Genomic DNA, 12,059 nt, shown 5'->3' with positions numbered 1-12,059 from the left:
TTGCCAGTTGTTTTTTTTTGCCTTTATGGTGTACAATAGTCATTGAAGGGACACGCATATTCAAAATTCAGCGTTTAATCATATGCTTTCCCTGCATTCACAGCCCAGCCTTGACTAGTCTCTAACACAGAACATGCACAGTGACATCATCCAATACCAACCATGATCACAGAAAGGCTTTTCCGAGGAAACCGGGGGAGCAAAATCAGAGAGGGAGAAAGACGGGAAGAGAGCCAGAGTTGAACACAGGCTGGGGGAGGGATATGAGGACACAAAGGGAGGAAGGCCGTGTGCTCTCTGTCAGAACTGCTGATAACAGTGATGAGACACGCACCGCACCTGCTTTATTTTTGTATGTAGGCTGTTCCTACAGCAGATGTTAGGGTGTCTGACCTTTTGTCTGCACTAGTCGAGGCATCCCTCGGGGCAAAAATAAGGTGGAGAACTCCAAGTAAAAGTTGTTTAATGAGTAACTAGACAGTACTCAAGAAGTGTTGCAGTAAATGTTGACTCTGTTCTTGACCTTGATGTATCCTGAGATGACATCTGCCTGGACACATTTTTGCAACGCAATGGAGCTATGTGAGTTTGAAAGTGTTGTATCTGACTTGAAAAGGGAAAACTGGAATGTTTCCAAAATACATGAAATGCATTCAGCCACTGCATTTCCACATAGAGACAAAATAAGCCTGTTTATGTCTACTTGGGTGTGTTGTTGGACCAACTTAAATGAGTTTTTTTGTTTAAATAAAACAGACATTTATTGGTTTGGCTTGTTTCACCATGTCATTAAAATGTGATTTACACTCAGGAAACAATTGCATCAATTCTTCCATTTTATTTCTCCATTCAGTTTTAATTGTATCACTTTCACATTTTTTTAAATCACTGTTTGAGGTCTACTTCAAATTTTCAGCAATATGCCACACAAACTCCTTGGAGAATTAAACAGTCACTCGCCTTTAGGGTCAAACGATGCCTGTTAAAAGTGTGTAATTTCCTCCCTGGCAGAGGATAGCAGCTGTGGCCAGCTTGAATTTTTCTTGGTTACAATAAGTTACAGTGGAAAGAAAAGAATCAAAATGTCCAAAGAAACTCTGGAAATCACTCCTGCAAAAGTGTAAGTGTGTGTGTGTGTATGTTACGAAATAAACTGGTGGCCCACTACAGCATGGACTCTGCAGCAACATTAGCATTTACAACTTCCAAACAGCTGTGTAGCTGTGGGTGGGCCTAGGTGGGCCTGGGTCCACCCACTTGGCCCAACCCAATCAGAAGACTTCCTTTTTTGCTGGATCATCCAGTGAATAGCAGTCAATGAAGCTGTTCCAATAACAGACACACAATTTCCATAAATGTTATACAATCTCTATTTTAGGGCTTTACTGAATTGTTCGAAGTTTCAATCATAACGTTGGCATTCAAATATAAATCAACATTAGAATGCTGCACTGCGGTTTGTTTGTTTTTGTTGCAGTGAAGATAACGTCGGTACCGGTTTCAAAGAGGCTCGGTAGTGAATAGTAGGCTATTATAGGCTTACTATTTGTACGTGGCTGTGTAGGATTGTTTCCAACTCCTGTGATAACATGTCCAATAACTCCAGAGCGTTGAAGTCTAAAAGTCAAACAATATTGAAAAAAAAATGTCCAGATGTAATCATTTCCAAAATTCCCAACATGTTTCTATCTGACAAAAATATTTAGCTTCAATACATATTTGTTGGTGTTGAGCCTTTCAAAAACAACATTTTCTCTGCAGTTAAAAAAACGTATGCTGGCTCTCCTTTGAAAGAGACTACAATGAAATCATTTCATTGTTCAACACCAAGCCCCGTCGTTTCCTGCTATAATCATCAAAAATAAGCTAATTTACATACAGTATTTACATTTATTTGAACTGTAGTGGCCTATTTCACTATTATTGTTTATTGGCTAAGCTATAGTTTTTGTGTACAATTGTACAGATGTTGCTGCGTCTGCCATCTGTGTGTGTGTGTGGTTTATGTGGCCAACGTGCCAGACTATGTTACTGGGTATGTTGGTGCCGGTGTACCTCTATCCATACGCTTGATTAATGATGCTGTTGTGTCTGTCAGCTGTATGTGTGTCAATAAGTGGCCGCTGTGCCAGGTTATGCGATACAGTTAATGTTTGTCTTGTCGGTGTGTGCAACATTGGCCCATCTGATTTTCTCTGTGCCCACCCACACTGTGATTTCTGCCTCTGCTTCCAAAGCACACTCGCTGTCTAACTCGTCCTGGCCAAAGGCAATAACTGAAGCAAAAATACACTTCAATTGAGAAGAGGAAAAAAAAAAAGAAAATGTGCCAATATAGTACTGAAAAATGATGGATTTAAACAGACGATAAGCTATAGGCCCGGGCAACAGTGTGTCAATGAAAGATGAATTTTACAAATACAAATTTATTAAATTAATATGCAATTTAAAATATCAAACTGTATCATATCCGAGTTAAATTGAAACGCCATCTGAACTAAATCATGTTGTGTTGACTCATCAGCTTTGAATGTATTGGATTGTTACAATTGTTTACACATTTGTATGAAATCATTGACCACAAATATAACATTGACCGACCATTATGGTTAATCTATGCAATAAAGCATTACTTTTGTCAAATTCTATAAATATGACTTGGTCAGGTCATGCTAATAATCACAAAACTACATTGGAATTTGACCCCTAAATCACCTCACTTCACCTTCGTAGCTTGGAACATTTTCTCGGGTTTGCTCCCCTCGTCAGTGAGCTCAGGAGTCTCAATCAGAGTTTTACAGAATGATAAGTGAAATGTAATTTAGCCTGTAGTTGGATTTACCAAGACAACCTCACTCGTCTTATAAATCCAAAACATATGAGCTTATGCTTTATCAAAGAGAGCTTTCCTTTCCAGCCCAAGATCGCTCCAAGGCATCTGTTTTTGGACTGCTTACGAAAGGGAAATGGTTTTAATATGGTCTATTTTCTTAAATTAAAGGATTTTCCATAGTCATTTTTGGTTTATCTTCCCACTGGCATTGCTTTTAGTTTAGAAGATGATGTCATTTACATGGATTGATATAACTACAAAGAATAACAAGCAAGACATAATCGATCTCCGCAAGTTTTCCATAAAAACAGATTGCCTGTGGCGTCCTGGTAGCGATGTATACATGTGTTCTTGATATTGAGATTTATTTTGCTGTTTGTCAAACGGTCAGATGGGCATCTCAAAGGAAACACTGCAGTCTTTTTGTAAAACAAAAACAGATTAAGTTTATCTGAGGATTTATAATCCTTTCAACGAGCAAATTAGTTTCTTAACATGTTTAAATATGTGTACATGATGAACTACAATATGACCTCTGGTCAGGTGGAAATAATGCCTCATAGCCTTAGCAAAAAATGTCAGCTGTGATATCTGTATAGTGTGACCATTTGTTTTACCAGTTAGGGATTTGGACTTTCTTAATTTTGTCACATCTGAATTGGTTTTAGCCTAAAACTCTTCAAAAGGTTTTGTTACATTGGAAATGGATGGCAACGACTTTAAGGATAATAATCATGATCAGTATCCGTCAGTGAGTCAATGACTTCATACTTTATTATTACAGTAGATGTAAAATTACAGAATCACGTTGACCAGATTATCAGACTATCACATATGATTTGTGGTTATTTTACAACTGGAATCTTAATCTGTTTAAGTACATTTGACGATTCATTCTGAAAACATACATTTCTTTAACTATATCTATATTTAATATGACTAAATCAACTGACTTATTCTCATTTTACTTCATAGATAATAAATATATACAAATGAGACACCTTAAAGGGACTGTTTGTAAGAATCAGAAATTGCTTGTTAACAGCGACACCTGTGGCCGTTAAGTCAACGAAAGTCAGCGTCGGGCTCGCGCTTATGCTCGCTCTAATAGACATGAACGAGCATCGCTCAAAACAGTGATGCGACACACGTCAGCTAAAACCACAATATCACTCTATATTTCACCTGCTTTGCAGTAACGTTAGCTGACCAGACGAAGGTCTCTCCATGAATCAATGTCCCTTTTAAAGAGGACCTATTATGCTTTATTTTCAGGTGCATACTTGTACTTGGGGTTTCTACTAGAACATGTTTACTAACTAGCTCTAGCTCTAGCTCTCTCTAACTAGCTTTGTTTAAGGGCGGGCCAAACTACCCGCTAGTTAGGTGTTATGCAAATGTGTTACTTGGTGACATCACCATGTTACAGAAGAAAAGGCGGGACTTCAAGCAAGGCCCTTCAGGAGCAGTGTTTCTGTGGGGGAGAGTAACTCCCTTTGGCGTGGACTTTGCAGACCTTTTACATGCACAAAAAACTATCATACACTAAAGGAAAGGGAAAACGCACAAAAGCATAATAGGCCCTCTTTAAGATGTCTATTTTTGTTTAAATAAAATGCTATAGAGAACTCATTGTAGCATATTTCTAAAAAAAAATTGACCTTAATCAGTGTTGTTTGGTTTTGGTTGTCCTTCTAGCTCTGCAGCATAGGAACCTGAAAATGGCCAAAATAGAGAGCAGCAGTCCAGTCGCTGCAGTCAGCAATAGTAGCATCACATCTAAACAGTAGTATGAGTACCAGGGCATCTTATAGGCCTCTGTACGCAGATGACGAGCCCCTTTATGGCGTATAACATATTCCACCCAGTAGATGGCCTGATCCATGGGTCCCATCTGTTGATCTCTGTGCAAACTTGACAGTCTTTGCATGTTCTGCCTGTAGCTGTCACCATGGAGCACTTCGTTAAGACCTTGCTCAAAACTGTGGCCGTTAACATCAGCGAGCTCAAGGATCTTTCCGGCCCCTCTCTCCTGCAGACGTATAAGGTTGTCATACTGGTCAAAGAACAAAGGTATGCCGAGCACAGGGACCCCGTGGTAAATGGCCTCCTGGAGTCCGTTGGTTCCTCCATGAGCTACAAAGACTTTGATCTGCGGGTGGCCCAGGAGGTCCTTCTGTGGCATCCAGTCCACTATCAGGGTGTTGTTGCCCAAAGTAGAGGGACGCTCCCCTTTGTGCTTCCAGATCACCTGATGAGAACATGAAATTAATTTACTGTATATCTGTACACCAGCAGATATGCAATATAATGATGTTGCCACTGCTGCAGCCTGTCTCTCCTTACAACACAACTGTCAATTATGTAATATATTATTAATAATAATAACTCATTATATATAGAGAGCACTCTCCAAGATACTCAAAGACACTTTAAATAAAAGAAGTGCAGGACAAACAAGTTTTAAAAAAGGTGGGTTTTGAGTAATAACTTCTTCATTGTGTAGTTCAGTGTAAAGTGTCATCACAGATGGAGTCCTTGATTTACACTGTCCAACAATTATCTAACTATAAAGCAAGGAATCGCTGTCTGTCTTTCCGTATATCTTGAGAACCGGACATCCAATCGACTTCACGCTTGCCGGGTGTATTGCCCGAGGAAGTGTAGTGTCGAATGTGGTGCAATTTGGCCAGATGGTGGCGCTATAACAATGAACATTATGGTTTGGCCTGTAACTTTTGAGCCCGTAAGTCTCAGAAACAGTTTTTTTTAATTGTGTCCAAATCTGTTTTTTTGCTACTCCTCCTACAAATTTTGAGCAATCGTCACCAAATTTGGTACAGAACATCTTTGGACCAAGCTTGAAAAAGTTCCTTTGTTGGATTTTTGATGTACTGTACAGTTTTGCTATAGCTGTCTCTCAAAGTTAGCCCAAATGCTAGGATGCTTATATGACAAAAAAATGTCATATCTCCTGAACGCTTTGTGCTATTGCGACCACATTCGGTGAAGATGTGATGTGTGAGTGACCATGACAAATTGTATGCCATCTGGCCAATAGATAGCGCTGTAGCAGCATCTAACTATAAAGGAAGGAATCTTTGTCTGTGTATGTATGTATATAAATCGAGAACTGTTCATCCAATCAACTTCACACTTGGTGGGTACAAGCAGCCATACCGCGGTTCTCGACAACGCTGCAAACAGCACATCTCGGGGCCAAGCAATCTGCCTGTTCTGGACGGGCTCATGCTCCGAACGGGCACGGCACTAGTTATGTTTAATTCCTCTATAAATCAACCCATCCATTTCCATTTTCTATACCCACTCATTAGGACTCATTAGACTCCCTGGGCAGGCTGCCAGTCTATCACAGGGCTATACATCCCTTTTTTGACATATTCCTTGTACGACAGATTTTTATCAATGTCTCTGTCTATTTCATAATTGATATTGCCTTAATGTAATGTCTTTAACGATGGATTAATTGCTGCCTAAATATCTGTCAGACTCTCTAGGTTAAAAAAAATAAGCATTTTGAACTTCATGTCATTGAAACAGTGAATCACTGAGCATGTGTTACCTTCTGAGGCATCTTGGCAAAGACGCCGGCGATGTCATCTGAAACCTCTTTGGGCAAAGCATTCACAAAAGTTCCCAGAGTCATGATGATGACTCCGTGCTCCCCGGCACTCTGAACGAAATCCTCCAGGTCTGCTGGCAGAGGTTGAGCTGGTTTACACTGAAACCCTCCGATGTAGATGACATTTGGCATCGTGGGCCGAGGGAAATCAAACACAAAATCTGTCCTGAACAGCCAGATGTCTGCTTCCTGAAAAAGCGAGGTGATGTCACATCCGCCCTCTATGTATTTTTCACAGAGGGCATCGTAGTTCGGCCCCAACACGAAACTCTGCTGGAACACTATAAAGCCGTAGAATAACATGTTCTTGACCCTCTGGATGAAATTCATTTTGTCTGTGAAGCCCGATCCCGGCACTGGGATATAAGAGAGCGGCGAGGGTGCCATCGTAAAGTGACCTTCTCCGCTGTTGACCCAGCGAACATTGAGGACCGTGGGCAGTTTGAGATACTTGGCCAGTACGACCCCTGGTGCTACAGCTGGGTCAGTGAGAACAAGATCATATTGGGCATCTATTAAGCTTTTGACTTTACTTTTATCATCAAAGAGTTGAGCGAGGGCATCAGTAGCCAATGAATGAGCGTGAGACATCATAGAGAGGAAATCCTTGGTGAGTTTCATGAAAGTAAGTACTGAAGCCCCCTCTCTCTGCGCCTGCAAATGGTTTTAAAAAAAAAAGGGGTGAGAAAGTGATCATCTTAATACTTGTATTAATACTTGATTGACTAAATGACCCAACGTGGGGCCCAATACATAATCCATAATGACATACCTGCATATGCTCCTGTACGAACATATGAAAAAAGCTCTCAAAGTCAAAGTCACTACTTAATTCAATGGGAATGGATGTGTAGAGAGGGGACTTTTCTTTGATGTACCAGCTGTTGGTGACCCTCATCACACTGATGTTGTGTCCCCTGGCATGAAGTTCTTCCAGCAGGATCTTCATATTGATCCAGTGGCTGCCGTCCACAGGAAACACCAGAATGTTTCCTCCATCGCAAGGTGGTGTGAAGGGAATCAGACATACACTGAGGAATACAAATGCTCCACACACACGATGCAATGGCATGGTTCCTAAAATGTAAGAGAGAGATGAACATGAGAGACCTCTTCAGTTTCAAAGATATGTGCTTAAAAAGTTTATTGAATTTCTTCAGGTAAAAACGATATAAAGACACAGTTTCTGTAGGTAAAACAAATGTGAATCTACAGGTTATTTTTTAGAAAGTATAGTATGACACTAACCACAACTTGATAATGTGAAATTCACTTACCCATTCTCAAGAGTTGCAACTGTAACGCTACTCGCCGGCAGACTGATTCCTTATATATTTCAGTTCAAACTCCAGACCCCAGAGATGATCCTCATAGGTAAATGAGTTACTTACTGTAATGTGGCACGTGTCACATAAAGCTCTGGCCACGAATGTTCTGCAGATAACAAACAAAGTGATTATTTCTTCTTTGTCATGTCATCATAGTTTCATTACGTCTTTTAGTGATAAAGCTGGTAGTGTCCTGTACAGTGTAGTTTTGTGAATGTCTTTCTCTCTTTCACTCAAGCTTGCATCACAAGAGCCTTAGTACAATGTGTGCCAAATATAGCTGAATGTAGGTTGCAGGTCTCCGAACTGAACTCAGTTGATGCGAGGCGTGTACTCTCAGTGGTGGACATAGACTACGGAACCGGGGGGGCAGGGGGTCCGGTTAACTTTTAGTGTCTGATATGATAGAGGAAAGAAACCATGGACAGGCGCTGTCCTTAGCACTGAAACGGAGCGGAGGAGATCGATAGACAGACAGACAGACAGACAGAACACGTCACTTAGTACAGTTTCTTAGCCTGCTTGCTTTTTGTGCCTCCCCCTGCTGATTTTTGACAGAGAATCATTCATTCAAGTTCAAAAAAACATTAAGCGGTCTGCTAATGTTACGTTCCTATATGAATGATCTAATTAATAAATGTATTCTTTGATTTTGTAACCTTATGTTGGTGTCAACCCGGTCTCACAGGTAGGCTTATAAATACCACAATATTACACGGACATTCCGCGTGTCATGAGTACGCCTTTTAGCGTGTCATTTGTACGCCGCTTTTCACGCGTCATTTGCATGTCATGCAAATGTTCGCAGTTAGGTTTAAGCAAGAAAATTACTTAGTTAGGGTGAAGAAAAACGTCATGGTTGGCTTAAAATAAATACGTAAACTAAGTAAAATATGTACGAAACATAATCCAACTAGGGAAAACTAGTTGCGTGACAAACGTCACTAACTTACAAAACAAAACATCAGTCAACAACGGTCTCGAACACGAGTCTCCTGGTTAATAGTCCGGTGTTTGGATGCCTTTACATTGCAGACAAATGACACGTGGAAATCAAAAAAACGGCGTACTAATGTTGTTGTTATTGTTATTTAGCCTTTCTGAGGCTATTGCATGTTTAAATCACTAAAAAAGTGTTAAGTAAAGTTACTCTATACTCATACATCAGTAATACGGCATGCGGCGGCCGGGCAGGCCGAGGCGGAAGCCCATGGATGTATTAAAAGAACTGGATACAGCGTTGGAGGCGGGGCCCCTGTCATTCCTATGAGAGTTGCTCATTGGCGCATGAAGCCAAAATGGCTCGACTTCCATCTGGAAAAGTACACGGATCTTGGCGGTCGACGATCCGGACTTTTGTAGTGGCCAAACGGCGGTACTGCAACTTCCGTGTCAGTCACGTGATGCCGTTGGGCCCAAAAAGACTTTTTCCCATAGACTTACATTGGGAAAGAGACGTCTGTAACTCAGCGGATAATTTTTTTTGAGGTGAATCAACTTCCCAGTATGAACATTCTAAAGGCCCTTATTTAAATATTAATGTTAATTAATTTGTAAATTATGTTTTTAAAGTTGTAAAACGCACTAATAGCTGAATCCAGAGTTATTTCCCTTCCTCCGTTCATGTGAGTGAGACCGAGACCGAGGCTGGAGCGCCAAGCCGTGACGACGGCGTGACGTTGGGACCCCGTGACCAAGTCATGTGACCGAGCGGACGCTACTGCGCATGTCCCAGTTGCCCAAGATCCGCCAAGATCCGGGTACTTTTCCAGATGGAAGTCGAGCCATTTTGGCTTCATGCGCCAATGAGCAACTCTCATAGGAATGACCGGGGCCCCACCTCCAACGCTGTATCCAGTTCTCTTAATACATCCATGGCATGAAGCCTAAATGGCTCGACATCCGTCTGGAAAAGTACCCGGATCTTGGCGGAGTAGCGTCCGAGATGATTGGCGGAGTAGCGTCTGTGAATTTACATGTGAATTGTGGAAAGATATCAATCATTTTATACTTAACATTTTCTCAGATTTTGCACTGTACTATAGAAATATTATATTTGGTTGCTATGATTACAGTGACAATGACAGTAATGCATTTTTTCTTATTAATTTAATTTTAATTCTCGCGAAGTTCCACATTCACAAGTGTAAATTTACCAAAAAAAAAGCCTAATTTCTTTGTATTTATGAAAGAAATGGAATTATATCTGTCAACAATTTCTTCCTCACAAAACAAAAAAAGCAATGAAAACAATGAATGTATGCAATATCTTTAAAGTTTTTAAGTGAAATTATTGTCATACTCTCGCGGGGTCTTTTTTTTTTGTATTTTATGTTGGTTTTGTTTAATTTCTGTTGTCGTTTTATGTTTGGCTCAGCTCTTTGTTTATGTTTTCGCTATGCTTCTTCTGTATGTAAATGTTTTTAATGTTTTCTGCTGTTACTATGTATACTGTCATTTTGGGAAAAAAAAAAAAAAAAAAAAGTTGGGATCGTCACTTTCTGGTTCCTTACTGTTTCCAAGTTTTTGGAACATATCCTTCTGTTAAATGAACCACATAAAGTGACTCTTATCGTTCCTTTGCATATAATTTTCATGCCGCATTTTCATGTTTAGTAGCACTCACAGATCGCGCTTCTGTTCGGGTAATCATCGGTGTCTCTACACTTTGCTGATAGATGTAACGCAAAGGATCATGCACAGAGAGCCAGTCACTGTTGTGAAAGAAACCCCGTCGGGTCTCTCATCACACTGAAGGGGATTCTTCCACAACAATGAGCCGCTAGCTGTACATTATCCCGCTTATTGCACGATTACTTACGACTTTATACCGTTTCTTTCTCTTCTTGAGTCCGCTCTGGCTTCTGTGGTTTCACTGATTTCCTCAAATACACTCTGGAGGATCATCACCCACTTTCAGAAAACCTATCCCTATTATGCAGTCTCTCTGCTTGGTCCTATTGCCTGACGTTTTCTGGTGTCGTGTTTCTCATAGCAGGCACACAGCCACCGCCACCACAAAACTTTTTTTTTTTTTTTTTACAATACTTTATTTCAAAAGTTCAATACAATACATTCCCATGTTCAGATTTTTCATTACAGTTCTGCAAAAATATTTTACAGTATAAAAATAATGTAAAAAATAAGTTATACAACAAATAAACTGTAAGGAAAGGATGAATAAAAAAAAAGATTCAGTTTTTTTTTTTTTTACAATAGTTTATTTCAAATGTTCAATAGAATATAGTCGCATGTTCAGATTTTTCATTACAGTTCTGCAAAAATATTTTACAGTATAAACATAATATAAAAAATACATTTTAAACTATACAACAAATAAACTGTAAGGAAAGGAAAAGATGAATAAAAAAAAAAGATTCGGGGTCTGTTAAACAATTCAAATAAATTTAAAATGTGAAATGTTAATTTGAAGAGTTGAAGGCTCTGAGGATGGACAAAGGTCTTTGGATTGACACCCAAGTCATTAATTATCTGTTGGAAAGATCAGGGACAGAACTAAAAATGTTTATAGGTTCACTATACGATATCCAGAGCATTAGCATCAAACAACTATTAGCTATGTAAAGATATAAAAGAGTAATGTCAACCTGAGCAGAGAATGAAGTCCCGACCGACGACGCCATCGCAGAAGCGTATAGTGCCCACCCTTCGGTTCACGCTGTTAGCTCTGTCAGCAGTTTTGCTGTCGTTTTCGCTGTTAGCACCATTAGCACTGTTAGCTACAACCCTCTGGCTCAGCCGTCGCCATGTTGAGAGCCGTGCGGAGGCAATAGAAATGCTCCCAATCTCACATTTAGCACCTTTAACAAAATGAATCAGCACTGAATGGACTGCTGTCAGTTGTTTTTATGAGTGGGGAAATACCTTTTCGGGAAACTCCATTGGAAAACCACATAGTGGCCCTTTAATGTGGCCAATATGGAGACATCAGTTTAGTCAGATAAGTGGAACCTCAGTCAGTGTCAACTCTGTTGAACAGACGCACATTCCTCTGTTTGCTTTTTTTTCCATTTTCAGAGCAAGAAAGAGCAGGTATCCACTTGCCAAATGACTCTCCCATTATGGTGACATCCTCTGCATGTGTGTGTGTGTGTGTGTGTGTGTTTGGCATAGAGCAGTTCCTTGGGGTGGAGATGATGATGATGATCTCAGTGCTCTCAGGATCCTGCAGCTGACAGATGAAGACCTTTAAAAAACAAACATTACTGCTAGATACACCCTGATGAAGTTTCTT

At 40.1% G+C, this 12,059-nt stretch overlaps 1 protein-coding gene across 4 annotated transcripts; it reads right to left on the bottom strand.

Moving 5' to 3' along the window:
• Window positions 1-4,076: 4,076 nt before the first annotated feature.
• ugt5d1 (UDP glucuronosyltransferase 5 family, polypeptide D1) lies at window positions 4,077-10,875 on the bottom strand. 4 transcript variants are annotated; one of them, XM_037749725.1, is made up of 5 exons: window positions 10,626-10,875; window positions 7,868-7,910; window positions 7,249-7,553; window positions 6,417-7,130; window positions 4,077-5,084 (listed from the first exon to the last, which is right to left on the bottom strand). In XM_037749725.1, exons 3-5 carry the CDS (start codon window positions 7,546-7,548, stop codon window positions 4,500-4,502), a joined length of 1,599 nt encoding a protein of 532 aa, XP_037605653.1. In that variant the 5' UTR covers window positions 7,549-7,553; window positions 7,868-7,910; window positions 10,626-10,875; the 3' UTR covers window positions 4,077-4,499. The 4 variants fall into 4 exon arrangements, with proteins under 4 accessions (XP_037605653.1, XP_037605650.1, XP_037605651.1 ...); XM_037749722.1 differs by having other exon boundaries at window positions 7,754-7,910; window positions 10,626-10,874; XM_037749723.1 differs by having other exon boundaries at window positions 7,754-7,910; window positions 10,636-10,874.
• Window positions 10,876-12,059: the final 1,184 nt, after the last annotated feature.

This window comes from Sebastes umbrosus, chromosome 17 (assembly GCF_015220745.1).
Source record: "Sebastes umbrosus isolate fSebUmb1 chromosome 17, fSebUmb1.pri, whole genome shotgun sequence".
Classification (NCBI taxonomy): Eukaryota; Metazoa; Chordata; class Actinopteri; order Perciformes; family Sebastidae; genus Sebastes; species Sebastes umbrosus.
The sequence above is the reverse complement of the archived record's forward strand: the minus strand, read 5'-3'. Positions and strand labels throughout refer to the sequence as shown.

Bases quoted from the DNA above. Each gene is read 5' to 3' on its own strand.
- ugt5d1 (XM_037749722.1), bottom strand. The intron at 7,131-7,248 runs GTATGTCATTAT...AACCATTTGCAG, and splicing joins TCGTACAGGAGCATATGCAG to GCGCAGAGAGAGGGGGCTTC. The intron at 5,085-6,416 runs GTAACACATGCT...TGTTCTCATCAG, and splicing joins TTGCCAAGATGCCTCAGAAG to GTGATCTGGAAGCACAAAGG.